General features: G+C 42.8%; 2 protein-coding genes across 2 annotated transcripts in view; both read left to right on the top strand.

The window, feature by feature from the left end:
* LOC120978072 overlaps window positions 1–5396 on the top strand; it is a 39762-nt gene extending 34366 nt beyond the window's left edge. The window contains exons 2-3 of the mRNA XM_040406307.1: window positions 3085–5282; window positions 5381–5396. Of these exons, the coding sequence (XP_040262241.1) occupies window positions 3412–5282; window positions 5381–5396 (1887 nt within the window). The 5' untranslated portion in view covers window positions 3085–3411. The remainder of the gene's footprint in view (window positions 1–3084; window positions 5283–5380) is intronic.
* On the top strand, window positions 5266–26580 carry LOC120977663. The gene is made up of 7 exons (XM_040405692.1): window positions 5266–5874; window positions 7478–7658; window positions 7738–7830; window positions 8254–8523; window positions 14438–14478; window positions 25462–25531; window positions 26301–26580. Exons 1-7 carry the CDS (start codon window positions 5404–5406, stop codon window positions 26369–26371), a joined length of 1197 nt encoding a protein of 398 aa, XP_040261626.1. The 5' UTR covers window positions 5266–5403; the 3' UTR covers window positions 26372–26580.
* Window positions 26581–26893: the final 313 nt, after the last annotated feature.

Raw genomic sequence — 26893 nt, 5'->3', positions numbered from 1 at the left:
GGTTAATTGCGGCGGATCGCAGCGTGCAGTCATAGTGGCCGGCACATTCATTGGTGGTGCAGTGGCCACAGTCCGTCCCCCCCCCCCCTCCCCTTCACCTTCTCCTCCTACTCTGTTCTCATTGGTGGTCAGCGGCAGCCGCGCACAGTGGGGAGGGAGGGACTCCCTCCTTCTCCACTGTGCCGGCTCGGGAGACCATGGTGCCCGCCGAGAGCGCGATCATATCGCGGTCCGGCGATATGCACAAAATCCATATCGTGGCACAAATTTATATTGCATATCGCCCACCCCTAGTATCCACTAAATAAAACGCATGTACGATATAAAGTCATTGAGCCCAAATGGTTTTACTGTCTGCAGTGTTGACGTCCATTGTGCTTCTTTACGCAGCAGTAAATTATCAATATCTCCTCCTCTCGGTGAACCGCACATGCTCCATGCCTTGGAACCTGATGCAATCCTTCATTCCAGGATGGATTTCCAACACATGTTGCGCCAAAGGGGCATCATCCTGTTTATTGATGTTTAGTAAGTGTTCCCCTATGTCTCCTGAATGCTTTCTTTCCTACATATGTGGCTATGTGTGTCAAAAACAATATGTAGGAAATTATGCCCCTTTGGCGTAACATGTGCATGGTGTTTAAGAGTGTTTACTTGGAGGGACCTGGGGTTTTATGGTTAGAGGTAGGCGTGGCCCCATCTATTTAAACAGCAGCTATTTGCAGCCATGGCGAGCATAGTGCTGGAGGCTTGCATATGATCATTGCTGCATGCCCACTATCAGAGGCGGGCAGCATTTTTTCTTTTTGTAACTTTAGCGTTGCCAAACGCCAAGTATATGGGCATGCAGTGCTTGCTATACCCTGGAAGTTGCTTTCTGCTCCTGATGACATGCTAATATAGGGGGCATAGAAACGCATTGAGCATATGTATAAGGGTTTATGTGCAAGTGAATAAGAGTGTTTACTTAGGGGGACCTTGGGTTTTATGGTTCGAGGTGCTGGTGGTTGTAACAATCATAAAAATAAAAAAAACACACCATTGAATGAAACATCCAAGGGAAACCTACGTTTTGTGTTACCTGTGTATTAAATGGAGAGAGACATAGTATGTGGGGATACACAGTATTTAAAGGGGTTGTCCGGGTTCAGAGCTGAACCCGGACATACCCTTATTTTCACCCCGGCAGTATCCCTGAGGCTAGCATTGGAGCATCCCTTGCTCTGCACTAGATCCTGCAGAGCACCGGTTCTTTTGTTTATCATAACACACTGCCGGGCGGAAACTTCAGTGTGTTCGGTGACGTCACTGGCTCTGATGGGCGGGCTTTAGGACTGCCTTAGCCATTTTACTGGCTAGGGAAACGCCAAAGCCCGCCCATCAGTACTGGTGACATCACCGGGCTTCTGGCAGGCCCATAGAGAGCCCGGTTCATCACCAGAACTCCTTAAAATGCCTTTGCCCTGCGCGATTTAGTGCAGGGCAAAGGAGAGCATCAGAGCATGAACTGCTCCGATGCTCAAGTTGGGGGGGCTGCCTGGGTGAAAATGGAGGCATGTCCAGGTTCAGCTCTGAACCCGGACTACCCCTTTAATGAAATAATATATTAATGATGACTTGTATTTCCATATTGGATAACAAATATTAATATGTGATAGGAGGCTGGGTCATATATAATCAAATACAGTAGACATTCAGCCACCCTCCCACACATGGCCTGAATGAAGTATTATGGTGGTCAGCCACAATCTTTTTAAATAAGTTATAAAAAAAAAGCTGTGATGCTCTCTGATGTGATTGGATCGCGCTACAGCCAGGGAGAAGGAGAAATCCTGGCGTCTCCTCCTCCCTGTCCCCATGCCCAGGATTAACATACGGAGCGGGAAAACTACAGGGAGTACAGCATGGTGTAGAAGTGATATTTAAAAAAAAAAAAAAACGGGCAGGGTGGTGGCATCAGTACGCTGTAAGGAAAGGTATTTAATGAAACTTTAAAAGGAGGACCTTTCACTTTTTTTTTTAAAGGACATTTCACTGCTCCTCACATTTCGGTTTTAATAGCTTCATGCGTTCCCCATGTAGTAACAATTCTGGAGCATCTATTCTTATAACTCTGTTGTGCCATTTCTTTATTATTTCTACTAGAAGTTATGAATTTATTGCTATTAGCCTTCAGTAAGGGTACAGAGGAGAGGTAACAAGTTGGGGGGGGGGGGGGGGTACCTGCACAATCTTAAAGGGATTGTCTCATCATGGACAATGGGGGCATATGGCTAGGATATGCCCCCTGGTCTTATAGGTGCGGGTCCCACCGCTGGGACCCGCACCTATATAGAGAACAGAGCCCCCACAAGATAGGGGCTGGAGGACTCCGGTCCGGCCACCACCAAGCCGGCTCCCCATAGAAGTGAATGGGAGCGTGGCCCCCGCCCCCATTCACTTGTCTGGGGCCGACTGAAAAAGCTGGCTCCGCTATTTTCGCCGGCCCCGTAGAAAACGAATGGAGGACGGCTGCGCCCTCCTTCACTTGCAGGGCTCCGTTCTCAATATAGGTGTGGTCCTCTTTAAGGTGGATTTACATGGCTCCATTGTCAGGCAGATTATCAGAAATGAACGCTCCATCCCAACAATCTGCCCCTGTAAATGTGCCGCCAGTCACCCGATGAATGAGCGAAACGCTTGTCGGGTGATCCTGTTCGTGCAGGCACATCAGTTATCGTTTTTGGGCAGCAGATCCTGCTGTCTAAATGGCTATAGCAATCCCTGACCCTCATACTGTGAAGATCACTGTGTAAATGCAGCAGTCTCCTTCACTGAACAAGCAGCTGACTGTCGGTAAGGAGCGCTTCCTTCCTGAAAACTGGCTGCTGGACCAGCGCAGCCAGGAGTGGGTAAGTGTGATTTCTTTTATTATGCAACATGCTCTTAAAAGGCTACCGTACATAAAATGGGACCACATCTAGGGAAAACTCATTTAAAGATCAATTTTTATTGCAAATTTGGTTGGTTATCTCTTTTTAAGACTTATTGGTGTGGCATGACCTGAAACTTTACCCATTTGTTTGTTTCTTTTTTGTTTTACAGGTTGCAAAAGAAATCTAAAAATCTGTATATTTCATTGACTTGGACTAGTTGTCGTCCTATTTAAACCTGGAGGGATCTACCCAAAAAACAATTAAAGTGCCAGTAGGCACAAAAAGCCCCCTGCATAAGCTGCGACGTCTGGTGCTGAAGGACATAAGAAATGACCCCAGTGTGAACAGTGGACTAAAACACCCATCAAGTTCACTTAAAAGGAGAGTGAGTGAATCTGGATGTCAGTCTTTACTACAGAGCAAATCAAGCTTTGGAAACGGCGATCTAGAAAACAATATAGATTGTGGCTTTCCAAGCTCTAGAAGTAAGCAAAATATGAATATTTGTGCAGACATTACAAATACTCCACTGGCCCTCCATGATAAAGAAAGAAATGACAGCATCACGACAGAAATCCCAGTGCAGAGTGCCCTAAAGAGCAATGATGGTACAGTCTCTCCGGTTTTATTTCAAGAACATTTGCCACCCATGCTGCATGAAATCCAGTTCTCTTCTCCTGATTGCCATTCAAAATCTAACATTTTGGGCATCTCTAATATGCCCCTGTCCTATTTTACAGATCCTATAGTTCCCAATGAAAATGAGCAAGAACAAGAGTCTGTCCAGATCGCTTCCATTAATTGTAACAAATATTTTAGCACTCCAATGCCATCTAAAGAAAGGGTAAGGAAAAAACTTACTCCGGTTATGGAAGTGGAATTTGAATCAAATATGTCAGAGGAATGGTATCCTCAAGACAAAGTACCCAGAATAGATGAGCTTCCCAAGGCAGATGTCTTGTCGCATGAAAGTCCCACAGAAACGCTACTCTATAGAACTTTTTTTGCTGCAGAGTGTCAAGAAATAGTTAATCAGATCGAGAACATAGAAACTGAAGTGAAGAGTCCAGGCAAACGAAAATTGGAAGAATTTGATGAGTCTATCATTGATTCCGAACTCCCTCCATATGACTGCACACCAATGAAGTCCATGCTGGCTTGCGAAGTGGCCAAAATGTTGTGTTCTCTGGAAAGTAGCCCCCTTAAGGAAGGGGTATCACTATTTGGAGTGAGTCTGTTGGATCTCGAGAAGCCTGATATGCAATTAAACGATTTTAACTTATCTGAATGTGGCACTAAAAATAACAAAGTGCATTCTCTGAGCGAGACTGCAGAGCTTTCCTTTTTGAGTGACAGACTGGATGGTGTATGCGTAAAAAGGCAGAAGATAGAACCACTTGAGAAGACTTACCCAGGGGTAGACCCTGTTAACCATATAAATAAAATGTCTCCTTTACCAAATGTTGTATACACTTTAGCACCTGACGTACCCACTATAAAGCCTGTGCATAGCTATGCCACTAGCAAATGTGATGAAAGCGTAACTACATCCCTCCCCAAAAATCTCCTTCATATGGAACATGCGCTCTCTGACGATGAAACTGAACCGGCTGTATTGGTAGAGGATACGGCTGTTGTGCAGAATGTCAGCCAAGTGATTAAGGCTTCACTTCAAGACCTGATCACTACTACTAGAAGTCCTACACCTGTACATGAGATTACTAAAGGCTGCATTAGGCAGTTCATCGAAACAGGTGAAATTAAGCCGTGTGCCAGTACTACACAGCCCATTGCATTAACCTATGATGATCTGCCATCTACTGATATCACTCAAGAGACTGAGGCAAGCAAGTCCCCTCCCAACACCAGACAGAGTTTTATATCAATAAGTGATGAGATGAATATAGCAAATGCCACTCGGGAAATTGAAATATTGCCAAATAACAAAACGCTAGATATACCATGCAGTCAAGAGGAGGTCAGTATATCTAACGCTGCTCTGGTGTCTGAAATGGTGGGACTGCCATCTGGTAGTACTACACAAGACATAGACTTGGTTTCTGATATTATTTCTGGCAATACTATACACATAATTGATCTTTCCCTTTCTGCCAATATCGCACAGGACATTTCTCCAACGCCTGAGGTGGTTACTACAGACCATGCAACACCGATAATTGAAACAGGACCTCAATGTCCTGTGAACACCACAGAAGACCTTGCATCCATGCATGAGAACAAAACTACCAATAAAACGCCTGAAATGGAAATGGTGGCACAGTCTTGTATAAATGCTACTCAAGACGTGACTGCCTCGGGCATTGATGTCATAGCCAACACCACTCTGGCCGTTGAGGTTGAGCCCCAGTTTGTTCATGATGTGAGCGTCTTTTCTGTTGGGTCACTTTCTTTTATCACCTCCACACCTGTCCCTGGACTAAATGATTTTCAGAAAACTGGCAAAGAACCTGTTCAACATGACCCTAACATGTCCAGTGGCTCAGTCTTTGATTATTCCACAAACAAGGTCCACAGGGACCTGAGAATGATCAGTCAGAAGCTGTCTCATGTTGCACAGGGATTGAACTGTAATGATGAAGGAAAACCAGAAACTTCACAAGGATCATTTTCCCCTCCCAGTATGCAAATAAGCATGGTTCATTCATCAGCGGCAATGCCAAAACAAATGTCTTCAATGTCTGGCATCCCGTCAGCACGCCGTTCTTTAGCGTTGCATCAAAAATCAAGTCAGAATCCAGCAAGGGAACTAACGGGCTCTAAAATTGCACCAAGGGGCATACCGGGAAAAGGTATGATCCGCCCCCCAATGGCCCGCCAAAGTTTGCCAAGGCCTAGTCTGGGAAACCCAAAACAAGCCATGGAGGGCGCTGGAGGAGGCAATATAACCAACAAGTTTACTGGAAACAGGCAAAAAATTCCAAAAGCTCCTGCTGTTAAGGTTTGTAGACTTGATTTATTTAGCAAACTCAATCATGGTGAGGACACTGTTTTGGTGTGTGGACTTATTTATTTTGCCTCACAGCTTCATATTGTATTCCTGAGAGGCAACTGGCATGTTCCATTGCATGCTGTATTAGAGGTACTCCATTAGGAGTAATACTTCCAGTTGAGGGTATAGTGTTGTATGGAAGCACCAGCCAGTAGTACAGAGTGCCTGTACAGGTTCTCTTTTTACAGAACTGTACATTAGTCTGTGGCAGTTCCCCCACAATGTGGTGTTTTTATTTTATTTTTATACATGCATTCAGAAACCAGTCACAAGCTGCAGTAAAGTTTAAGGGGGTTGTCCTGTGTATAAGGTTCGCAGTGCTAGTTAATTCCCACCTAAAGGGGTATCCCCATCACCTACAATGGGGGCATATCGCTGGGATATGCCCTCATTGTCTGTCTGATAGGTGCAGGTCCCACCTCTCGGACCCACACCTATAAGGAGCGGGGAGAGCTGTGGCTGGAGTACCCCGGGTTTCCTGGGGTCTGTCCACCACCAAGCGCTGCTCCTATACTAGTGAATGGGAGTATACTGCGCACGCGTGGCCCCTGCTCCCATTTATTTCTATGGGGCCAACAGAAATAGCCGGCTATTTTCGGCGGTCCTATTGAAATTAATGGAGGGCGGCAGCGCGATGCACTCCATTTATTTCCCCGCTCTGTTGTAGGTGCGGGTCCCAGAGGTGGGACCCGCACTTATCAGAAAATGGGGGAATATCCTAACGATATGCCCCCATTGTATATGATGGGGAAAACCCCTTTAAGCCTAGTTCACACTTCAGTGACTGAGCCAAAACCAGAAATGGAGTCTACACAAAGTATAATGGTAAGAGTTTCACCTGCTCTGTGTTTCTGACCCGCATATGGTTTTTACTCGCAATCACTGATGGTAATCGCTGAAGTCTGAACTAGGCCTTATTCTTCAAGTCCAGCGCCATCACTTCTGGGCTCAGTTTACATCCGGGCATTGGTCAGACCAGTGATAGTTACCATGGTCATATATTTAGATGGGTAGTAACTGCTGCTTGTAAGTAAAGAGACCATTGGGGATTAAGGAGGTGGCTTAATGAAGTTTGTGTAAATAAAGTGGTTATCCAATGTCTAAAACATGCCTGGGCCCCTCATATAGATTATACTTGCCCCACTCCCTGGCACCTGTGCTGATCCCCGCATGGCCGCTGCTGTATCTCCCCGTTGCACGGATCAAAACATCTGGCAACGGTGGGGAGCAGCTAATGGCAGGCTGTGACAAGGCTCCCTAGCATCACGGGTGCTCCCTCCATCGCCAGATGTTTTGATCTGCTCAACTTGGAGATGCAGTGGGGTTCAGGGACAACGTGGGTGCTGGGGAGAAGATTAAGTATAATTTATATGAGAGGCACGAGCATTGGGGGGTATGTTTTAGACATTGGATAACTTTAATTTAACTTAGGTCCCCTAGAATGCATTGCCTGCTGAGAAATTTATACTTGCCAGCTACCTGCCACTATGCAGGCTAGGGGCCGTCAGTTTATTCCTGATAAATGTTTACATTTAGATATCTTATTCTACAGGTAAAGTCTGGTACTACACATTCTCAGCTACCAACTGCCCTTTCTGTTAAACCACCTACACGATTTGGGGTAACAGGTCATACTGGACGTCTCTCTGTTGCAAGCCAGAATGCAGTTGCCAATCTGCAAGATACTCGAAGTGGCGAGACTGTTTTGGTTGTGCGTCCGCCAATATCAACTGGTGAGACTACAGCTTTCCCAAAGAAGTGTATACTAATGTTTTATATATTGTAGAAATTAACTTCATTTTTCTTCAATAGGTGTCAGAACCAGCCTTCCAAGACCAGGAACATCTTCAATACGTCCCCCTCTTCTACAATCCCAAAAAGTGTCTCCGAAACTTAAATTTCAAGGTGAACAGAAATGGGCTGGGGAGAGAAATAAATTAAAAAAGTACCTTAAGAAGCTTCTCTTCAGGAGTAGAGAAAATATGAAGTTTGATTCTGCTTTTTCAAATACCCAGGGTGCTGCTTCACTGTGGAGTGCTTTCTGCAATGAGCTGCTTCACAGCCCTTCACCTTTACTGAGCAACAGCTGTAGCATCTAACAAGTAGACCTCTACAGCTGCGCCCTGGGCACTTGAGAGAGCGGAATGTGGCAGAATAAAGTCATACACCGGGATGTAAAAAGCTCCATAAAAGGTATGGCTTTACCCAGCCTCTACCAAATGGTGTAAGCAGATTAGATGGTCAAATGGTGACCGACTCAATTTAAAGTTGTGTATAGCTTGTTATACAGCAGGTATTATTACTGTTTATCACAATTCTATGTTCCAGGGTTACCTACAAAAAAAAATCTGGGAGAACTTCCAACACTTGGGTTTCGAAAAGAAATTGGTTTAAAAGCTGAAGGCACATCAGCTGTAAGATCCACTGCAAAACAGGCAACTCCTTCACTGGGCGTCCCTAAAGAGGCTGCCTCCTTTGAAGCCAGTTTTCAAGCTAGTGCCTCTCCAAACCATGCTGTGCAAACCAAAGCAGAAAAACACAAGGTTTATTCCTCGCTGACCTCAAAAGAGATTGAAAGAAGTCCAACTAATTCTACTGGTATGTAAAGAGAATCTCCATACAGACTGTAGAAAATTGGACTACATAGAGAAATCCAAAGTTAATAATTTTTTTTATCTTGGTATTTCGATTTTACAGCCGCCATTCTTGCGAAAATGACGTGGATCCGCAAAAATGTGTGTGTATGTGTGTGTATGTGTGTGTGTGTGTGTGTGTGTGTGTATATATATATATATAAAAATTTTTTTTTTTTTTTTGTCACTGCTGTTACTGACAAAATGACAATCTGTTCTGATGAGTGATGTGGCTGTACTTGTACTTGTCGCTATTGCCACATTTGCAAAAAATTGGCCGCTGCAAAAAGACTTGCATCCTTGATAACTGTTAAAAAAAAGTCATTGTTTGAACTTCTAAGGCCTCTTTCACACTTGCATTGTCCGGATCCGTCGTGCACTTCAATTGCCGGAGGTGCCCGCCGGGTCCGTAGCAACGCAAGGGAACTGAAAGCATTTGAAGACGGATCCGTCTTCAAAATGCGTTCAGTGTTACTATGGCACCCAGGACGCTATTAAAGTCTTGGTTGCCATAGTAGTAGTGGGGACCGGGGGAGCAGTATACTTACCGTCCGTGCGGCTCCCGGGGCGCTCCAGAATGACGTCAGAGCGCCCCATGCGCATGGATGACGTGATCCATGCGACACGTCATCCATGCACGTGGGGCGCCCTGATGTCACTCTGAAGCGCCCCGGGAGCCGCACGGACGGTAAGTATACTGCTCCCCACTACACTTTACCATGGCAAACAGGACTTGTGTCCTGGAAGCCATGGTAACCATTCAGAAAAAGCTAAACGTCGGATCCGGTAATGCGCCGAAACGACATTTAGCTTAAGGCCGGATCCGGAGTAATGCCTTTCAATGGGCATTAATTCTGGATCCGGCCTTGCGGCAAGTGTTCAGGATTTTTGGCCGGAGCAAAAAGCGCAGCATGCTGCGGTATTTTCTCCGGCCAAAAAAACGTTCCGTTCCGGAACTGAAGGCATCCTGAACGGATTTCTCTCCATTCAGAATGCATTGGGATAATCCTGATCAGGATTCTTCCGGCATAGAGCCCCGACGACGGAACTCTATGCCGGAACCCAACAACGCAAGTGTGAAAGAGCCCTAAGATGGTTTAAAAGGATAATCGCCCTCTTCCTCGGTTCCTGTCCATAGGACAAGGGTATGGACCCCTGTCAGGATTGTTGTCTTCAGGTAGCAGGGCCTTCCCCTTGTGTTCGAAGGTTAGCTGCTTCTTTTATTTTATCCAACTCCTCAGATGAGGAAACCAAGGTGGGATTTTTGGGAACTCCAGTTCCTCTTCAGATTAATCTGTGGGTAAACTATTGTTATATTACTCCGAAACGGATACTCTACTCAAAGCTTTTACAGCCACTATGCAGGTAAAGAGCAAAATCTGTGCAGGACACTATCTTCTGGGACCTCTGCCCTAGAAAGCCTAGTATCCTTATGAGGATACTAAACTGGTGGGGGAAAAAACTAATATATATTATATTTTATATTATATTTCTGTTAAACATATAATGCCAATTTAATGAGGTGGAGTTGGCCTCATGGGGCAAAGACTTTATGGATTGTAGGGCTGCGATATATTTGAAAAACATGTGGGTGGCCTCAGTGGCTGCTTTTAAGCCCAATATTTCAGCTACCTTGACTGCTGCCTATTTCCTTAAAAGGATTTTCCAAGATTTTAATACTGATAACCTATCCTCAGGACACATCAATATCTGATTGGTGGGGGTCCAACTCCTACCAATCAGCTGCTTGAGAAGGCACCAACGCTCCTGTGAGAAACATAGTGCCATACATTGTATAGCAGCTGTGCTTGGTATCGCAATCAGCCCCATTCACTCCTATGGGGCTGAGGTGCCTGTAGGTCACATGACTGAACGTGTCATCACTGGCCTAGGAAAAATTTGAAAAGGCTGCAGCGCTTGGAGAGCTGGTGCCTTCTCAAATGGCTGATTGGAAGGGGGTCCTGGGTGTCAGACCCCCACCAGTCAGTGGTGTAAGGGATGGTTACCATAAAGAGCTGGCCTCCACTCCTTGAGTAAGATTCAAGATTACAGATTTGCAAAAAAGGTTTTGTCCAAGAAGTTTCTTTCTTAGGAAAAAAGTGAATCCCCAACTGAATGTGCTCCCAACCTGACTGGCACCTGTGGTGATTGACTTGATCTTGAAAAAATCCAAGGCATATCCTAAGATGAATTTACCCACCAAGTAAGGGACGCAATCACTTGTGTACTTAACTGTAGGGGATCATCCAGAGAATAGTAAGCAATAAGGGAGTCACCAACTTGCTAAATTTATCCACTACAATGAAAGAGCCTAATTGACTACTGGTATAGCGCACTTCATCCTCCCCAGCTCGGACATGCCCTCCATGATCGTAGTTTGTCTGCCAAATGTCAAGCTTGTTACTTCCTGTAAAACAGGTGAAACTCCAAAAATTTGAATATCGTGCAAAAGTTCATTTATTTCAGTAATGCAACTTAAAAGGTGAAACTAATGAGAGAAACTCATTACATGCAAAGCAAGATATTTCAAGCCTTTGTTATAATTTGGATGATTATGGCTTACAGTTTATGGAAACCCCAAATTCACAATGTCCGAAAGTTAGAATATTGTGAAAAGGTTTAATATTCTAGGCTCTAACTCTAGTCAGCTAATTAATCCATAACAACTGCAAAGGGTTCCTGAGCCTTTAAATTGTCTGGTTCAGTAGGAATCACAATCATGGGAAAGACTGCTGACCTGACAGTTGTGCAGAAAACCATCATTGACACCCTCCATAAGAAAGGAAAGCCTCAAAAGGCAAATGCAAAAGAGGTTGGATGTTCCCAAAGTGCTGTATCAAAGCACATTATTAGAAAGTTATGTGGAAGGGACAAGTGTGGAAGAAAAAGGTGCACAAGCAGCAGGGATGACCGCAGCGGCCTTTTCCTGACTGTTAGAATTTCACAAAGGGGGGGGACTGAGGCTGGAGTTGGTGCATCAAGAGCCACCACACACAAACTGATCCTGGACATGGGCTTCAAATGTTTTCCTCTTGTCAACCCTCTCCTGAACAACAAACAACGTCAGAAGCCTGGGCTACAGAAAAAAAGAACTTGTCTGTTGCTCAGTGGTAAAAAAAAGTCCTTTTCTAATGAGAGCAACTTTTGCATCTCATCTGGAAACCAAGGATCCAGAGTCTGGAGGAAGAATGGAGAGGCACACAATGCAAGATGCTTGAAGTCCAGTGTGAAGCTTCCATAGTCTGTGTTAATTTGGGGAGCCATGTCATCGGCTGGTGTTGGTCCACTGTGCTTCATAAAGTCCAGAGTCAACGCAGCCAGGAGAAATAAATAGTTCTATGTGTCAAAGTCGCAAACTAAGCAGCAGTCCTGGGAACAGGAGTCGATCCAACCTCATCACATGCAATCAATAAACTAGAGTCCAGGTCCAAGTCAACGCAGCTGTCTACCAGGAGATTTTGGAGCACTTCATGCTTCCTTCCGCAGACAAGCTTTATGGAGATGGTGACTTCATTTTCCAGCAGGACTTGGCACCTGCCCATACTTCCAAAAGTACGAAAACCTGGTTCAATGACCATGGGATTACTGTGCTTGATTGGCCAGCAAACTCTCCTGACTTGAACCCCACAGAGAATCTATAGGGCATTGCCAAGAGAAAGATGAGACATGAGACCAAACAATGCAAAAGGGCTGAAGGCTGCTATTGAAGCATCCTGGTCTTCCATAACACCTCAGCAGTGCCATAGACTGATGGCATCCATGCCATGCCGCATTGAGGCAGTAATTGATGCAAAAGGGGCCCAAACAAAGTACTGAACATATGTATGGTTACTTTTCATAAGTCATACATTTTTCAATTTAACTATTTATTTTTCCATGTAATATTCTAATTTTCTGAGATTGTGAATTTGTGGTTTCCATAAGCTGTAAGCCATAATCATTCAAATTATAACAAAGGCTTGAAATATCTCGCTTTGCATGTAATGAGTCTCTCTCATATTAGTTTCACCTTTTTAAGTTGCATTACTGAAATAAATGAACTTTTGCACGATATTCAAATTTTTCGAGTTTCACCTGTTTTACAGGAAGTAACAAGCTTGGCATTTGGGAGACGAACTACAATCATGGAGGGCATGTCCGAGCTGGGGAGGATGAAGTGCGCTATTCCAGTAGTCAGTTAGGCTCTTTCATTGCAGTGGAGAAATTTAGTGAGTTGGTGACTCCCTTATTAATTACTATTCTCTGGATGATCCCCCTACAGTTAAGTACACAAGTGATTGCGTCCCTTACTTGGTGGGTAAACCCATCTCGGGATATGCTTTGGATTTTTCAGGATCAAGTCATAATCACCACAGGTGCCAGTCAGGTTTGGAGCACATATTCAGTTGGGGATTCTTCAGGGTCATTGGAATGCTTTAACAAGTCGGCCCGGTTCTCAGAATGCTCGGCAGTTAAGCTTTTTTGGCTCTCGGAGGATTTTTGATAGAGGGAAGGCATGTCAAAATTGTGCTGACCAATATTAGCCCCACATTTTTGGGTTGGGGCTAATTCTTTTCCTGTTTCTGATAAATTCTGAATTGTGCTGCACTGACATGGTGAATAATCAAATTGATTCAGTTAAATGCCTAGTCTTAATCTGAGTATTAAAATCAATTACAGCACAAGGACCTACAGTCATTGGTGCTGGCATAGTAAATATACTTATCTGTAAATCCAGTACAGTGCTTAAAGGCTATGAAAACCTTTTTGCGTAAAAATTTTTTATTGCATTATTTTTTTATCCAAAATGAATACAATCTTGTCCGTTGGTCGTTTCAACAGTTGTCCTGCAGCCTTCGCATTCAGTATAGATACAGACCATTGCTTTCTGTTTTACTTCGAATCGGTCCTGTCTGACAGCTCCATGTGTTGCCCGTGTCTCTGAACGCCTGACACCTCAAACACTAATTTGGTAAGAATAGGTCTTAAATCAGTTAGTGGTTTAGCTATGAGTCTATAATCTGACATGAGCGGTCAGACAAGACTGACTCTATGTAAAACAGAAAGCAATAGTCTGCAAATATCAGATCCTTTCTCTGACAGGATCCACGGTCGAGGGAGAGCCAGCTACTCTGCAGATACCGAGAAACCGAAAGCGGTGCAGGAGAAGCTGTTGAAAATTGTTAGACCAGTTGAAAAATGTATCTTTAGTCCAAATTTAGTAAAATGCTATAATGTTTTCCACAAAGGTGTTCATAGCCTTTAATAGGTGACAACCACTTTAGTGAACCAAAGGGTAGGAGTGTTCTGGTAATGTGGATTCACACTGCTCACTAATCAGTCCTATGAATTGCTGTTATGAGAACATGCAGCTTCTTGCAATTGGAGTTTGAACATGCATTTTAAAGAGGTTGGTCCATCTCAGACATTGCTGGCATATATCTAGGATATGCAATCAATGTCAGGTTAGTGTCCCACCTCTTGGACCTGCTTCTATCTCCAGAACAGGGCCTCTGAAGTGAGAGAGTACACCGTGCATACTCTATTCACTTCTATTGCAGTACTGAAAATAGCAGAGTGAGCGCACTTGGCTACTTTCTGAACTCCCAAGGCGATGAATGGAGACCACACATGCAGGGCCCACCTCTCCATTCACCTCTGAGACTGCTGGAAATGGTAGACTAGAACGTAGGATATGCTAATCGATATTCCCTCAATGTCTAATATGGGAATAACCTTTAATTTACCCACCATTATGCTGGAAATGTCTGGTGTCCTATTAAGGTGAATATACATTACAGCTGGATTATTTGTTTCATTTTATGCCACTGTCTTACTATGTAATCCTTTCTAACCCTCTGATTAAAATATATATTATAATTTTTTTCTCCCTGTATTAGAATTTGCTGAATCCATACATGATGGTTGCCAGCACCTAGAGGTATTTAACAGTTTTATTTTAGTTTAAATTTTTTTTCCTTTTTGTATTTCTTTGGTAAATGTGATCTAATGTTGTAGACGAGAAAAAGATGTGCTTTTCCTGTGACTGCAGTGTTCCTTTTAATGTGTGTGTGTGTTAAAATAAAATAAAAAATAAAAAAATTATATATTTCATAATTTTCGCCCTATAAGACGCACCTAGGTTTCTGAGGAGGAAAATAAGAAAAAAAATATTTTGAACCAAAAGGTGTGCTTTTGGTGGGTTTTGAACTAATGGGGAATCTGTGGGTGACACTGTTAGCATCTTATGCTATGTGTCATCCACAGATCCCCTCCATAAGTGTCCCTGTAGTGTGAATGACCCCCCCCAATACAGGGGGTGGGGGTCGCATCTGGTTTTAGAATGACAGCAGGGCCCGTGCAGTGACTATTCTACTACACAGGCCCCGCACACTGTATATAATTGTAGGCATTGTTAATCTATACAAATTCTGGGTAATCGGCGCCTGTATTGCGGTACTTACAATCGCTCAGTAGCAGGGAGGAGGCAGGCCGGGAGGACAGGCGCTGGCAGCGTGAGTCACTACGTCATGCGCCCATGCCGCCTGCTTCATTCATAAAGTGGGTGGCGCATGACGTATTGACGCTGCCAGCGCCCGCCCTGCCTCCTCCCTCTCTGCTACCGAGCGCTTGTAAGTACCGTAATACAGGTGCTGATTACCCAGAATTTGTATACATTAACAATGCCTACAATTACAGATACGATTATACACAGTGAGCGGGGCCCGTGTAGTAGAATACAGTCACTGCATGGGCCCCGCTGGCATTATAAAACCAGATGCCGGCCCCTCCTCCCTCTCAGCTGATACACCCGCCACGTGGCATATCATTGAAAATGCAGCATTCGCCCCATAAGACGCATAAGTGCTATATATATATATATCTATCTATCCACTTGTACAAACTGTGCTATGCATTAAACCGTCCTTAATGGGGACGTCCAGAATTTTTCTCAGGATAGGCCATCTGTTTAAAATTGGCTCCTGCACCACATTACACAATTCACAGCTGTAAAATTTCAGCACCGGAGCTACTTTAAAATTACTAATGTATGGGGTGTCGGACTTCCTATACATCAGATATTGATGATGATCTTAATAGGCCATCAATAGCTAATTCCTGGACAAATACAAACTCATCTGCTCCCCGCCGCTCCATTCCAGCTTCCTGGACTTCCCATCCTCCCCTGTTAATTTCCACACAAGGGTTCACATGTGCCACTGCAGCCAATGACTGGCCACAACGTCAACATGGCCTCAAACGGCATGTGAACCAGCAGTGACATGCTGCTTGGGGACATGTCACTGGCTGTAGTAGCGCATGTGACTCGTTCGGTGTGTAAATTGACAGATGGCAACTGGAAGGCCAGTGACTAGAGCTGGAAGCAGTGGTGGGAAGCGGGCAAATATGGATTTTTCCACAGGGTACAGTTTGCTGGGAGGAGGGGGCAAAAATAAATATCTGTACAACCCTGCCTGTGGCATTTGAACTTGACAATGGCAGGAAAAACTTGTTTGTAGCAATAGTACGATGTTCCTATTAGGGTAACTGCACATGATGCAGATTAGGTGCAGAAAAAGCACAGCATATAGCACCAGCAAAGTGAGTGAGCGTGCCAAATCTCATGTACACTTTGAATATTTTTTACGTGTGGAAATTACCTTTTGTGCTGATTTTTTTTTTAAAATCCACGACCTGTCAAACTGTAGTTCCGCACCTTAGATATAGTGGTTTTCCCCATAGACTACAATGGGGTTGTTAATGTAAACAGTAAATCCTCAACAGAAACCGCACAATAGATATACAAATATCTACTTGCAGGTAGGGTTAAACTGCAGTAGTAAACTATTCATATGTTCACATGCCCTAGGGCAGTGATGGTTAACCTTTTTTAAGACAGAGTGCCCAAACTGTAATCCAAAACCCACTTATTTATCGTAAAGTGCCAACACGGCAATTTACCCTGAATACAACAGTCCAATATAGTATATCTTCCATGTACTTTATCATTTAGCTATAATAACCTCACTACATTCAGTGCGCTGCCTGTGCTGTTAATAGTGTGCCCTGCACTGATGAATGGCAGGAAAAGTCTAAGGCATATTGGTACACCATAGACTTTTTCCATGGTGTGGGTGCCCACAGAGAGGGCTTTGAGTGCCACCTCTGGCACCCGTGCCATAGGTTCGCCAACACTGCCCTAGGGGGACAAATAAACTTAAAAGAAGAAAATTTTATGGAAATTTCCCTCTTTCCCCATTTTGTGTGTGAAAAAAATAAATAGTATAGCTATGTCCAGGATACTGGCTAAACTGTTGGAGGGATTTAAATATCTTAGATGTTGAGGTAGAATGAAGTTGCTTTTGCCATCTAGATTACTTAGAGGGGTTATCTGAGATTTTAAAATGTGTGCTCATAATCAGCCAGTTTCAGTCAAGCGTATAGGGATCTAAGACCATTGTGAGCACAGATTAATTCAAGGTAATCTAGATGGTAACATTAGGCTGGAAAAATACATGTATCCATCCAGTTCTCAACCTGTTGCAGAGGAAGACCAAAACCTCATGGAGATAGAAGCCAGGGTTCCTATTTTTTGGGAGGAATAAATTTCTTCTGGACTCCAGTCAGGCAACTGGAATAACTCCTGAATCAATGACCCTCCATCAGAAATCCAATAACTATATAACCTGTAATATTACACTCCCAGAAATACATCCAGGCCCCTCTTGAACTTTTAGTGAGTTCACAATCACCACCTCCTCAGGCAGAGAGTTCCATAGTCTCACTGCTATTACCGTAAAGAATCCACTGCTATATTGGTGTAGAAACCTTCTTTCCCCCAGACGCAGAGGATGTCCCCTCGTCACAGTTCTGGGGATAAATAGATGATGGGAGAGATCTCTGTACTGACCCCTGATATATTTATACATAATTATTAGATCTCCCCTCAGTTGTCCCTTTTTTTTTCTTTTCTCCCCTAAACCCCAATTTTGATATTTCTGGGTACTGTAGTCCACCCATTCCAGTTATTACTTTAGTTGCCCTCCTCTGGACCTTCTCCAGCTCCACTATGTCTGCCTTGTTCACAGGAGTCCAGAACTGAACTCAATGTGTGGTCTGACTAGTGATTTGTAAAGTGGCAGGACTATGTTCTCATCACTGGTATCTATGCCCCTTTTGCTGCAACCCATTATCTCATTGGCCTCGGCAGCAGCTGCCTGACACTGGTTTCTACAGTTAAGTTTGCTGTCCACAAAGTATTTTTCCATGTAAGTTTTACCCAGTGTTTTACCATTTAGTATGTACTGGTGACTTGCATTATTCCTTCCCATGTGCATAACATTTGTCAGTGTTAAACCTCATCTGCCACTTCTCTGCCCAAGCCTCCAATCTACCCAGATCCATCTGTAGTATACTGTCCTGTTAATTACTTTACACAGTTTAGATTCTGCAAAAATTGCTTTTTTTTTTACTGTGCAACCCCATTACAAGATCACTAATAAATTCATTAAAGAGAATAGGGCCCAATACTGACCCTTAAGGTACCCCACTATTGAAGGTGACCCAATCAGAGTATGTATTGTTAATAACCACCAGATGTTGCCCTTTTTGAATAATGGCACAACATTGCACTTTTTCCTGGGTCAAACAGGCAACATTTAATGGGGAAGTTTATTTTGACACTCCGCATTTCATTTTCCTCAGTGAATACAGTGGACAAAAGTATTTAATAAATTTTCTTTCTCCTAGTTGTTCTCTAACTCCTCCCTCATCACTCCTTAAAGGGTCAACACTTTAAAGGTTTAAGAGTTGTCTCACGTCAGCAAATGGCATTTATCATGTAAAGCTTTTGCCTGCAGTGTGCAAGCATGGCCACCGATGCTGGATTTTGGATACAAAATAAATTGGGAATAATCCAAATTTCTTCCATTAAAACGCCCTGTTCCCCCGGGTCACAATTTTTGGGTTTGTGTATTGGATCCATTAGATTCTGTTTATACCTGGGCATTCACATAGGGACTAAATTGGAGTATTACACGAAATTGAACATATCCCCAATAATAAATAAAGTTAAAGGAAAAAATCAGAACATGGTTAAAACTCCCCCTGTCACAAATTAATCGTATTGCTCTTATAAAAATGACTATTACCAATGTTACTAAATGTATTAAACGCAAGTCCAATAACTATTGAAGACAAAAAAATTTTAATAAATTGGAGACCCTTTTTAATGAATTAATATGGGGTCGCAAACGGGTTAGAATTAAATTGCAATACTATCCGTCCCCTTAAAGGATACTATGTAGCTGCACAACTAAGATGGTGTATAAGAAACCAAAAGAATAATTGCGTACGGCTAATATTTAGGGACCATTGTAGACCATGGGAAGATCTTTCATATTCTTGAAATTGGAACCATACAGAAGAAAACAGAAAACCCGTTCAGTAGAATGCTCAGGGGTTATTTGGAAAAAAGTTAGGCTTATTGTTGGACTATCCCAAGCAGTTCAGTTTACCCCTCTTTGGGGGAATGTTACTTTACCGCAAGTTAGGCAGTTAGTGGACATTGAATATTGTGAAAAAACAGAGGATACACTTAATTTCACAAGTTTTCCACAAAGGGCAGGTTAAACCATTAATGGAAATTCTTCCAGACACAACATTTGAATTTATCGATATATTTCGATATGAACAGTTACGACACGCTATATATCACACTAAAAATAAGAATTATTTAATTGTAGCACAACACTTTTTTTAGATTTTTATGAGATGACACGAAACACCCCTGCCATATCACCTATTTATGCAAAGTGAACATATGAATATACAAAGTTGATCACATTCAAAAGTGAAGTAAAGAGCAGACCTCGTGGGATATCGTTTACAGAAATATCAAAGTCCAGTTTCCCTAGCCCATACATGGATTCTTCTGAAAATACACATATACACCACTATTAATATCCACCATTTATAAAGACCGAGAATCAAAATGTTATAAATGTCATAAGGATAGAGGTGATTATAAACACTTATTGTGGGAATGCCCGGGTATAAGATTACTGGATTAAAATATTTAGGAAATTGCAGAACAGCTCCCCTCTGAAATAGGAAGCCTGTATTGAATACGTGTTGCTTGGCAACCTCCCAGAGATCAATAAAAATAAAATGGAGCAACTACCCTGGTTTAGGGGTATAGCCCTTGCTAAGATTATAATTAAGTATTGGGGTTCTATGAAATATCCATTCTTCCAGGAATGGACTGAGTACATGGGGTAAAGGAGTATGAACATATTCTTGCTCAGACAGAGGGGAAGAAATTAGTTTGGTTGCGGATATGGGGCAATTGGAAATGAGAAACAGGTAATTATTGGAACTATGACAGTGGTTCCGCGGAACTGAGGGATGGGAGGGTAAAGATAAGAGGAAAATTTAGTATGTGATGACATTATGTTGTATTATGTTCTTTATATGAACTCTAAGCTGTAGATCTTCCCCTTTTGGAAAATAAAAGATTCTATAAAAAAAAAGATCAAGCAAAATTTAAAATAGATGTATATTGAAAAAAAATTGCTCAACATCCTAGTCTCTAAATAAATGTAATCATTAAAACCAGAATACCTCGAAGTACAAAATATTGTCTTAGGGGAAGATGCTATCTGCTAGTATAATAGTAGGTGTAGAATTGGGATAACCGTATGACTGCTGTATTTTCTTGAAAAATTACAAGAGCATTGCACTTATCAGGCTTTTTGATTCCAGAGGGGAAGCAAACCAGGCTGGTGCAGTGAGCTGCATTTATATTAATATAAGCAGATATATAACGCGAGTTTGACCGCGACGCGTGGTTGATTAAGTGTGGTTGATTAAGTGTGTGACTTAAGATTAAGTGAGGGAGTATCTGAGAGCTAAATAATTTGTGGACATTGATGAGTGGCTGTGTTTGACTGTATTTTGTGCTGTGATAACACTTTTTTTTTTTTCTTTCTCCAGGGGTTGCACAGGTGAGCAATTAGGGTGTGGCTGTTTAATTAGGGTGTGGCTGTCTAATTAGGAGACTTTAAAAACTCAGCAGTAAGAACAGCACAGCCTTTTTGATTCCAGAGGGGAAGCAAACCAGGCTGGTGCAGTGAGCTGCATTTATATTAATATAAGCAGATATATAACGCGAGTTTGACCGCGACGCGTGGTTGATTAAGTGTGGTTGTGTAAGTGTGTGACTTAAGATTAAGTGACTTTAGATTCAGGGACTTCAGAGGGGGACTGCAATTAGCCTGTATATTATTACTACATTGTATTGTATTTTTTTCTTTTGTGGTGTAATCCCCATTTAGTATGTGTTGCACAATTGACAACGCAGTCCAGTGCACATCTTGCATGATGTATGCAGTCCTGGAACAGCCGTTCCAGGGTGAATTTCTTTGTTCAAGATGTGAGCAAATTACCCGTTTGGAATCGCTAATCGAGTCTCTAAATGGGCAAGTTGCAACACTGAGAGGCATTGACAATTTGCAAAAAAGTTTGCTTCTCACCGAGCAAGCACTCTTTGGGGTAGATGAGGGAGAGGGTGACAGAGAGGAGGCTGAGGAAAGTGAGGTAGCTAGCTGGGTAACATTTAGAAAGCGGGGTAGAGGGAAGAGTGCCAGGGAGGCTAGCCCTGATCTGACACACCCCAACAAGTTTGCACGTTTGGCAGATGAGGGGGATGTCAGTCCAGGGACGGCACTGCCGCAGCCGGACACTTCCTCTGCCAGTCAGGGGAATGTCAGCTCCGGTAAGCAGGGGACCAGGAGAGCAGGGCAGGCCAGACAGGTGCTGGTAGTGGGAGACTCAATTATTAGGGGAACAGATAGGGAAATCTGTCACAAAGACCGTGATCGCCGAACAGTGTGCTGTCTTCCTGGCGCTAGAGTTCGACATATCGCGGATCGGGTTGACAGATTACTGGGAGGGGCTGGAGAAGATCCAGCGGTCATGGTCCATATCGGAACCAATGACAAAGTTAGGGGTAGGTGGAGAGTCCTTAAAAATGATTTCAGGGATTTAGGGCAAAAGCTTAGGGCAAGGACCTCAAAGGTAGTATTTTCCGAAATACTACCGGTACCACGGGCCACACAAGAAAGGCAGCGGGAGATTAGGGAAATTAACAAGTGGCTCAAGAACTGGTGTAGGATGGAGGGGTTTGGGTTCCTGGAGAACTGGGCCGACTTCGCTGTCGGCTACAGCCTCTATCGTAGGGACGGGCTGCACCTCAATGGGGAAGGAGCAGCTGTGTTGGGGAAGAAGATGGCTAGAAGGTTGGAGGAGTGTTTAAACTAGGGACTGGGGGGGAGGGTAATTACACTATAGAAGGGGAAGATAGTGCAGATAGAGACCGGGGGCAAGGTAGTGGGACTGGGGGAGAAATGGAAGGAGGGACAAGAACAGTTCAGAAGGAAAGGTGTAGGGTAAAAAATATACATAAACCTCTCATATGTATGTATACTAATGCCAGAAGTCTGACTAATAAAACTGGAGAACTGGAATTAGTGATGTGTGAGGAGGACTATGACATAGTGGGAATAACTGAGACATGGCTGGATGATAGCTATGACTGGGCAGTTAATGTACAAGGTTACAGTCTGTTCAGAAAGGATCGTCAAAACCGGAGAGGTGGAGGGGTCTGCCTTTATGTAAAATCTTGTCTAAAGCCCACACTCCGTGAAGATATAAGTGAGGGACATGAACATGTGGAGTCACTGTGGGTAGAGATACATGGAGCTAAAAACAACAATAAATTACTAATAGGAGTCTACTATAAACCACCTAATATACCAGAGTCCACAGAAAATCTACTACTAAACGAGATAGACAAGGCGGCAAATCATAATGAGGTGGTTATTATGGGGGACTTCAACTACCCAGATATAGACTGGGAAACTGAAACTTGTATATCTCATAAAGGAAACAGATTCTTGGCAATAACCAAAGACCATTATCTCTCCCAACTGGTTCAGGACCCGACTAGAGGGACGGCCATACTGGACTTAATATTAACCAATAGACCTGACAGAACAACAGACGTGCAGGTTGGGGGACACCTGGGAAATAGTGACCATAAAGTAATAACCTTCCAATTATCATTCAAAAGAGCGTTTCTACAGGGAGAAACAAAAATACCAAACTTCAAAAAAGCTAAATTTAGCCAACTAAGAGAGGCCATAGGCCTAACTAACTGGGACAAAGTCCTCAAAAATAAAAATACAGCCAAAAAATGGGATATCTTTAAAAACATCCTAAAATCTCATTGTGAGAGGTACATACCGTATGGGAATAAAAGGTTAAGGAACAAAAAGAAACCAATGTGGATAAACAGAACTGTAAAGAAAGCAATAAATGACAAAAAGAAAGCATATAAAACCCTAAAACAGGAGGGTAGCACGGAAGCACTGAAAAACTATAAGGAAAAAAACAGAACATGTAAAAAACAAATAAAAGCGGCCAAACTAGAGACCGAGAGATTAATTGCCAAACAGAGTAAAACTAACCCTAAAATGTTCTTCAATTATATAAATGTTAAAAAGTATAAATCTGAAGGTGTCGGCCCTTTAAAGAGTAATGAGGGGGGAGTCGCAGAGAGCGACGAGGAGAAAGCAAAGCTGTTAAATATTTTTTTCTCCAATGTATTCACTGAGGAAAATAAACTGTCAGATGAAATGCTGAATGCTGAAATAAATTCGCCATTAAAAGTGTCCTGTCTGACCCAGGAAGAAGTACAACAGCGACTTAAAAAAATCAAAATAGACAAATCGCCAGGACCGGATGGCATACACCCCCGTATCCTAAGGGAATTAAGTAATGTCATAGCCAGACCCTTATTTCTGATATTTGCGGACTCTGTACTAACAGGGAATGTCCCACAGGATTGGCGCATGGCAAATGTGGTGCCAATATTCAAAAAGGGTCCAAAAACAGAGCCTGGAAACTATAGGCCGGTAAGTTTAACATCTGTTGTGGGTAAACTGTTTGAAGGTTTTCTGAGAGATGCTATGTTAGAGCATCTTATGGGAAATAAGCAAATAACGCCATATCAGCATGGCTTCGTGAGGGATCGGTCATGTCAAACTAATTTAATCAGTTTCTATGAGGAGGTAAGTACTAGACTTGACAGCGGCAAATCAATGGATGTCGTGTATCTGGACTTCTCCAAAGCATTTGACACTGTACCTCATAAAAGGTTAGTATATAAAATGAGAATGCTCGGACTCGGAGAAAACGTCTGTAAGTGGGTAAGTAACTGGCTCAATGATAGAAAGCAGAGGGTGGTTATTAACGGTACATACTCAGATTGGGTCACTGTCACTAGTGGAGTACCTCAGGGGTCAGTATTGGGCCCTATTCTCTTCAATATATTTATTAATGATCTTGTAGAAGGCTTGCATAGTAAAATATCAATTTTCGCAGATGACACTAAACTGTGTAAAGTAATTAACACTGAAGAGGACAGTATACTACTACAGAGGGATCTGGATAGATTGGAGGCTTGGGCAGATAAGTGGCAGATGAGGTTTAACACTGAGAAATGTAAAGTTATGCACATGGGAAGGAATAATGCAAGTCACCCGTACATACTAAATGGTAAAACACTCGGTAACACTGACATGGAAAAGGATCTAGGAATTTTAATAAACAGCAAACTAAGCTGCAAAAAACAGTGTCAGGCAGCGGCTGCCAAGGCCAATAAGATAATGGGTTGCATCAAAAGGGGCATAGATGCCCGTGATGAGAACATATTCCTACTACTTTACAAATCACTGGTCAGACCACACATGGAGTACTGTGTACAGTTCTGGGCTCCTGTAAACAAGGCAGACATAGCAGAGCTGGAGAGGGTCCAGAGGAGGGCAACTAAAGTAATAACTGGAATGGGGCAACTACAGTACCCTGAAAGATTATCAAAATTAGGGTTATTCACGTTAGAAAAAAGACGACTGAGGGGAGATCTAATTACTATGTATAAATATATCAGGGGTCAGTACAGAGATCTATCCCATCATCTATTTATCCCCAGGACTGTGACTGTGACGAGGGGACATCCTCTGCGTTTGGAGGAAAGAAGGTTTGTACACAAACATAGAAAAGGGTTCTTTACGGTAAGAGCAGTGAGACTATGGAACTCTCTGCCTGAGGAGGTGGTGATGGTGAGTACAATAAAGGAATTCAAGAGGGGCCTGGATGTATTTCTGGAGTGTAATAATATTACAGGCTATAGCTACTAGAGAGGGGTCGTTGATCCAGGGAGTTATTCTGATTGCCTGATTGGAGTCGGGAAGGAATTTTTTATTCCCCTAAAGTGAGGAAAATTGGCTTCTACCTCACAGGGTTTTTTTTTGCCTTCCTCTGGATCAACTTGTAGGATGACAGGCCGAACTGGATGGACAAATGTCTTTTTTCGGCCTTATGTACTATGTTACTATGTTATGTACTTATGTACTATGTTACTATGATGCTGTAACTAAGTACTCGTCAACTCCCCTTCGCCCTTCCCTCTCTACTCGAGATGATGGTCTGACAGTCAGGCGAGGCTTTTTGCTGTGCTAATAGTCCAAACAAAGGAGGAAGTTTAGATCCAGGACAGGAAATAGAATACAATGAGTAGCTTCCAAAAATTACGTCCAGAGCACCATCCGCCTGTTTAAAAATATAAAAAAATTCACTGTTGATGTGATAACAAAAAATGTTAGCATGGTAAAGCCTCATGCAGACGTCCGTGAGATACCAGACTGGCATTGCTGGAGCACAAGGCGTCATTGGTTGCTAGGACTCCGTGTGCTCCTGCAATGCCAGTCCGGTATCTCTCGGACGGTGTTCCACAGACAACTGCATGAGGATTAATGGAAGTGTCCCTTGTTTTGTAACAGTCTCCTCCTCTCTTTATACCTAGATATGTAAATGCTGTCATGTGAGGTATCACAAACTTCTGCAAGAGAATGAGGATCTTAAGAGACGTCTTGGTGAGAGAAATGCTGAATATTTTTTTACCACTAAAGCCAATGTTGTAAGCTAATAAGGTTGTATATTTTTGTTGGAAGATTAAATTCTTGATGTTTTTATTTGAACAACACGTTAGAAATTGATGGCACATGGTATACGGTGTACATGGAAATGGCTATTTTCCAACAAATATTAAAGCTTGTCTATAATTTGTCACAACAATTGAGTCAAAACAAGACTTAAAATGGTGCACTTTACTTGCACAAGTCTCACTTCAACAAGTGACATTTTATTAAGTAGAGAAAGTTAATACAAGGCACTTACTAATGTATTGTGATTGTCCATGTTGCCTCCTTTGTTGGCTTGATTTTAAAGGGGTTCTGCAGCTTTTTCTTACTGATGATCTATCCTTTGGAGAAGGCCTCATTTGGATTGATGATCAGCATCTGATCGGTGGGGGTCCCAGGTGTTGGACTCCTGCCGATCAGATGTATCCAGAGATCAAGCTTGCAAAGGAAGCAATATACACAATAACAATACATTAGTAAGTGCCTTGTATTAACTTTCTCTACATGATAAATGCCATTTGCTGAAGTGAGACAATCCCTTTAATTTTTCATTCAGGCACTAAGATTAATTCATGAGCATAAGCCTTAAAACTGTTCGGTGACTTACAAACTGAGCATCCTGTATTGTTGTACACCCTTCCTAATGCATACTTGGACACTTACTGCACAATACAAACCTTAACTTGTGTGTCTTAACACCTCTTGCTGTGTCTTACTTTAGGTCAGGTACTGCCTACACAAGTGGAGGTGACTCGTATGGCTATGAAGAGTGAAGATCTTGACCGTATATGAAGGATTAATTGCTTGTATTTCAAATAACTGATTGAAGCTGCCTAGAAGTCACTGGGATAAAAGCTGCTACAGTATATACACATTGGCTTGTTCTGTCCCATTAGAGCTACCGTGTACATCTGTTTACTGTGTGAATAACTGCTGTTGATATTGTAATATTTGTCTTATATTAATATGTAAAGTAAAAAAAATAAACACTCACTTTTTCACTTGATGGATTCTTTTTCTATCTATCTATTTCCGTGTGTTGTAAAAAGATATTGGCAGTGGCTGCCCCTTTAGCGGCAGATAAAAATAGAAAGGAATGGCGCATGCTGGGAGTTGTAGTTTCACTACAGCTGGAGTGCCAGAGGTTAGCCATCACTGTACTAGGTGTAATGGCAATGCCACTGCTGCTCTTAGAGGTTCATTTGCGTATATTAACCCTTTCCTGGCGCAGCAATTTTAGGCTACTTTCACACTAGCGTTCGGGTGTCTGCTCGTGCGCACCGTTCGAAGGGGCTCACGAGCGGCCCCGAACGC

Source organism: Bufo bufo, chromosome 8 (assembly GCF_905171765.1).
Source record: "Bufo bufo chromosome 8, aBufBuf1.1, whole genome shotgun sequence".
NCBI classification, from domain to species: domain Eukaryota; kingdom Metazoa; phylum Chordata; class Amphibia; order Anura; family Bufonidae; genus Bufo; species Bufo bufo.
The sequence above is the reverse complement of the archived record's forward strand: the minus strand, read 5'-3'. Positions and strand labels throughout refer to the sequence as shown.